Source organism: Adiantum capillus-veneris, chromosome 24 (genome assembly GCF_014529385.1).
Source record: "Adiantum capillus-veneris isolate H3 chromosome 24, ASM1452938v2, whole genome shotgun sequence".
In the NCBI taxonomy this organism is placed as follows: domain Eukaryota; kingdom Viridiplantae; phylum Streptophyta; class Polypodiopsida; order Polypodiales; family Pteridaceae; genus Adiantum; species Adiantum capillus-veneris.
Genome location: NC_140954.1, coordinates 54,338,228 through 54,344,243, shown reverse-complemented (window position 1 = coordinate 54,344,243; position 6,016 = coordinate 54,338,228). Strand labels below are relative to the sequence as shown.

Genomic DNA, 6,016 nt, shown 5'->3' with positions numbered 1-6,016 from the left:
GGCATTAACCTTACTCTTGCACAACATTTTTAAACCTAAACTGTGTGAAAAAATAGGTCTTTTTTTTGGATTTTTCTTAAATTTTTGTAACTATTACACTCTAAACTTCATGTTTATGAGGTTTAGATTGCTAGAGGATAAGCCTTCATAGTTCTCAACATGTTTTGATGAGGGAGAAGTAAGTGTTAAAATTGAAACTTATGACCAACTTACAAGAATTGCATAATCTTATTTTTTGGCCAAAATCACTTTTATGATTTTTTTGGTGGCTTTCTTGAGATCCAAATTCGATTTCATTGTGTAAGTGGCATGTATAACATGAAGGCAATCTTTCTTGAGTTTAGTGGGACCTAATACGCTATATAGCATAGTATATGATCATGGTTGAGTTTTTTTATTGTTGCTGAAAAATACGAAACATTTTAGTGTAGCAAGTATAGCTTTCTCAATATTGCTAGTTTCTTAGACCAATTGTGTGTATTTTGTAGGTAGAAACCATATATCATAAACTACAAATTTGGCTATACATTGAGCAGTTTCTATGGGATTCTAGCTAGAGCTTATAATGTTGAACCCAATTTTGTCATGTTTGTTGTATTTAGCACTTCAGCATTGTCCCCAAGGTTCCACTTAGTAAGAGATCCACTATTCTTTTGGCATGCTCCATAGGCCCTTTTGAATTCAAAGGCCCAAAAGGAACTAAGAAAACATGTATATATATAGTATTAGTATTGAGGGTGACTATAGAAACTTTGATCATAGGTCCGTAAAATGAGAGAAACGCAACTTTTTTGTACTAATTTATTCCCCCAAAAAACAATAGTGAGACGAAAGCAACCATATGTTTTGATCACCAACCCATTGAACTTAATGGCGCATTTTATCTCATGTCCTACAAAAATCCCCACTCTTATTTATATGCAATCAACAATAAGAAATGGTTGTTTTGGGCAAAATGCATCGGTCCATCAATTTTGGAGGCTTGTTGTGACCAAGAGATGAGAATTTTTACAAGTTTCTTATATTTGGCATATGTATAGTCCTGGAACTAAAAGCTCATGAAAGGATTTTTCAAAATGAGTGGATCTATTATGGTGTTGGATTTTTTTCCAAAACTCTGAAAGGGAACTTTTATGTCTTGTTAGGTTACCAGACTAGTGTTAAACATTACGTTGCATAATGCGAGGTCATTGTCGTACTTTGAATCTCTATGATATTTGCTTCAAATCTTTTAAAGAAATATACCATAAAATAAGACAAACCAAACATGACTAGTTTTTTTATGATGCAGATTTGACAAAATAATATAGAAAAGACTACTAAAATTATAATTGTGAAACTTGTGAAAACTCCTTATACACCCCTCAAGTTTCAAAAAATGCCAATGTTTGGCCAAATTTTATGCACTTCAATTTTCCAAATTCCCCAAATGGCCCTCATTGACCTCGTAGAAGACATCTCTAAAGACAATTTTGTGCAACTCTTCATGGGAAGATTGGTTCTCCCTCATAGAAGATAATAAAGAGATGATATATTTAAGAGCTTCTGGTGAGTAGTTTTATCTAAGACACTTAGAAACAAATCTCTAGTGTCAAAAAAGATTAGATGATGAGAAAATTGGGATAACGATTTATCCAAAAATGGTACAAAGGTATTGTAGAATTTTTGCAATTTATGGGGTATTTTGGGAATTTCCACAAATTTCATGGATATATTGGTAAATTTTTCACCAAAATATAATAAGCTAATATTCTATAATACATTCATCAATATCCGATAATGGTTTTCGCTTTGAAAGTGTAGATAGTCATATTTCATATTCGCATGCTTTCTGATTTTGCTTTTCGGTTTTGCTTTTGCGATGCATTGCACGCATATAATCAGAATGAGCTGCATACGGCCTGTTGCAACGAAAGATGAACCTCTTTCCCGACTCCCCGCCGAGTTCACCCCCTCGCCAGCAGTCTCCTGCACCTCCACCGTCGCAGGAAGCTCGACATGCAGATGATGACGCAGAGGATGGTCGAACACTATCTCTCTTAGAAGACTGGCTTGCACGCAGGCCGAAAATCGATTGGCTTGACATCCAAGTAAGGCTGTTCTCGCGGGAGCTCGCTCTGGCATCAGCTGAAACTGGACCTGATCTCGTCCTTGGTCGACCTGTGCCCAAGGACGCGCCAAACAATGTCGACATCTGCCGCGCCGCAGATCCTGGTGCGCCAAATGACGTTACTGCTGGCGCAGGCGCCAACGCTTCCAACACGCAAGATGACCCAGTCTTTGCTTGGGAAGGAAAAGCAGCAGTTATCATGCGAGGGCTAGTGGGCTGCTCACCAGCACCACAGCTAATAGGAGATCTAGCTGATCCTACTTTGTGTCCGGCGGCGGCGCCGACCAGCAATGGTGGTATCAGCTTGCATATTGCATCGGCAGCATTAATGCATCATGATGTCCGGAGATATGAACCTTCCTCATTTGATCATAAAGGAAAGACGGTGATGTACAAAGATCTAGTTGAGCCCATGGACATAGATCAGAGGGAGGATGCCGATGATATTCAAACAAGAAACTTGGACGGTAGGCAGAGGGATGGTGTGGACGATATGCAAAAACGAAGCTCTAATGGTAAGCAGAAGCAAATGAATGGCAATTATATGCAGTGCATGAACAGCTTTGACAGAGGGCCGCCAGCTTCCTCCAGTTTACTTGAAAACGAGAAAAAGAGAAAAGTTACTTTTTCTACAAAAGATACATCCCACGTGCAAATTATTAAGCAGCAGACTCGTCCAGATCACATCCAGCGGGATAAATCGAAAAACTCAAAGCGTCATCGAAAGGAAGAAGCCATGGCACCACATCAGGATTATCATCCACAATATATTGCTGTTGCCTCTCACAATGTATTTAACATGGGAGGCTCGGCGTCGACGTTGACACAGAGTGAACCTGCACTATCCCACAAGGCTGACAACAAGATCACAACTATAAGACTAGTTAGCAATAATGCCAACAAGCTGATTACATGCGAAGCAAAAGACAACACAAATTCATTCAAACCTCTGCGGGAGGCAGAAATGCAAGCACTTCTCAAGGATCTTCCGGATGGACGCATCCTCCTCTTTAGCAAGGTGCTCACCCGTAGTGACACAGACAAGGCGCAAAATAGGCTCATGCTTCGGAAAGACCATCAACAAGTTCTATTTGAGCTATGGGGAAAACCAAAACCCAAATATCCACCCATCGACATTGACATGATCGATGAAAATGACCCAAACTTGGCCTCCATCAAGTTCAAATTTAGCTATTGGGAATCCAGTGGTGGCTATGTATTCAATGGAACAACATGGGCAATCTACTCCAAAAGAAGGAGCTTGAAAGAAGGAGACAAAATTATTGTCACTCGGGCCGTTGAAGGCAGCTCCGACTCCATCACTGTTTTCATCAGGCATCACGCCTCGGGGGCTCTAATCCAAAGTGGTAGTGTAGAAGTAGAAGAACCAGTGGAAGACAAAAGAGGTCATTCGGATGTAGATACCGCCATCGCCAACAACATCGATACCAGCAAGTCTACATTGATGGAAGACAAAAGAGGTCATTCAGTCGATGTAGGTACCACGGTCGCCAACAACATCGATACTAGCAAGTGTATGGGAGAGCGTGTAGGGGCTGATCCTACAGAAGCTGTTTTAGGAGAAACAACAGAGAGTATATCAATTAAAAGCTGTGATGCTATCAACAATAATGCACCAAAGAATACAAAGGACATGCAGTTGCAAGAAGACCTAGAAGAACAAAGCCAGAAGGCAACAGACAAAAAGGCTCTTCAAGATTAGCTTTCCAGCTGAATTCATGTTGTATTTCTCACCTATTTCCGTGCCCATTGGGTGGTTCCTAGTTGGTGGGCATTTTATCGTAAGTGCACACGCTCGATTCACCCGCTTATCATTTGGGTGTTGTAATTAGAAGATGTGGAAATCATGATTTGAAATGATGAGGATATTCATGTAATTACTCTCTCTCTCTCTCTCTCTCAAATCTGATTCTTATTTTCAAGGAATGACGTGTATGGGAGAGCGTGTAGCGTCTGATCCTACAGAAGCTGTTTTAGGAGAAACAACAGAGAGTATATCAATTAAAAGCTGTGATGCTATCAACAATAATGCATCAAAGGATACAAAGGACATGCAATTGGAAGAGGACCTAGAAGAACAAAGCCAGAAGGCAACAGACAAAAAGGCTCTTCAAAATTAGCTTACCAGCTGCCAGACAAAAAGACTCTTCAAGATTAGCTTACCAGCTGCCAGTGCCCAATTCATGTTGTATTTCTCACCTAGTTCTGTGCCCATTGGGTGGTTCCCAGTTGGTGGGCATTTTATCATATGTACACACGCTCGATATACCCGCTTATCATTTAGGTGTTGTAATTAGAAGATATGGAAAGCATGATTTGAAATGATGAGGATATTCATGTAATTACTCTCTCTCTCTCTCTTTCTCTCTCTCTCTCTCAAATCTGATTCTTTTTTTCAAGGAATGAGGTGTTTATTATACTCTACAAGAGAAAGCTTTCTTTCAATCAACCTAAAAAGAGCTTATTTGAATGCTTAGGCAGCACCGTGCATGCATCAGAAAAATGTATGATATCTCCAAGATTGAGGGTGTTCAAAAAACACCGTTTTGTAATACTACCAAATGTCAAGAACATTCTGATTGTTTGGATCACTTAATAAAGACAATTACTAAGAAGAAAAAGTTAACAATACCATAGAAGCATCAAACAATGAAACCAAAGAACTTGAATGAGAGAAGTCTCCTCACAATAGAATGCACTTCATTAGAAAAATAGTTTAAAGATTTTTCAAGCTATCCCACAATTTTCGTATCAAAATTGCATTTTGTGCATAGGAGGAGTGTCGAGGCATCATTGCTAAGTTAGTAGGTGCATTAAGGAGGAAAAAAAGTTAGGTCAAATATGTCCTCCTGATATTAATTGCAACTTTGACTAGAGATCAAAAGGGAGATTTGGGGGCTTAGGCATGTGTCTTTAGATGTTGCCTGTCTTATCTATAAGTTTGGTTGCATTTGAACTTTGTTTGCTTGGTGAAATGGGCTTTAAAACTTTTCTGTTTGGCAATTTTGTATCACAAAAAAGGGAAAAAGTGTGATTTTGGTCAAAAAGGTATAAATTGCGTGATTAATATCTCTTGGCTTGAAAGTGAAAAATTCTTGCTCAATGACCATACCAAAGCCTAGACATGGTAGCACGATGAAAATCTCTAATTGTTTATGGCATTCTTTTATCATGTTTTGTAGAGAGAAGGTCCAAAATCAAGTAGAGAGGGAAGAGAGAGGAGAACGGGGAGGGGGTCCATTTCAATTATTGCTGCGAGTATTTCGGCGATCATTACCGCAAGTATTTTTTGCAATTATTATCACGGTATTTACCTTAATTATTTCCGCTACTATTACCTCGTTTATTCTCGTGGCAACAAATTCTGACTTACCCCCCCCCCCCCCCCCCCCCCCCCAAATTTTGGTGTTTCCCTCCTCTCAATAAAAATTAAAGAATATTACATAAAAATTTTAAAAATTAAGAGATATGAACATGAAACAATAGCTAGCTATCTAGGATATATTACACTTGGTAACGGCTAAACTAATCACTTTCACTTTATTAACATAATTCAATTGCTAGTTCCCAATTCGTGTTGTATTTTTCACCTGTTTCTGTGTCCATTGAGTGGTGCCTAGTTGATGGGCATTTTATCGTACGTACACACGCTCGATTTACCCGCTTATCATTTGGGTGTTGTAATTAGAAGATGTAGAAAGCATGATTTGAAATGATGAGCGAGGATATTCATATAGTTACTATCTCTCTCTCTCTCTCTCTCTCTCTCTCTCTCTCTCTCTCTCTCTCTCTCTCTCTCTCTCTCTCTCTCTCTCTCTCTCTAAAATATGATTCTTATTTTAAAGGAAAGAGGTGTCTATTATATTCTACGACAAAAAGCTTTCT

The 6,016-nt window shown here is 39.1% G+C and overlaps 1 protein-coding gene across 1 annotated transcript; it reads left to right on the top strand.

The window, feature by feature from the left end:
* Positions 1-1,625: 1,625 nt before the first annotated feature.
* LOC147426387 (uncharacterized) lies at positions 1,626-4,456 on the top strand. Its single transcript, XM_086498613.1, has one exon. The coding sequence runs from the start codon at positions 1,917-1,919 to the stop codon at positions 3,831-3,833; it is 1,917 nt and encodes a 638-aa protein (XP_086354739.1). The 5' UTR covers positions 1,626-1,916; the 3' UTR covers positions 3,834-4,456.
* The last annotated feature ends 1,560 nt before the right edge of the window (positions 4,457-6,016 follow it).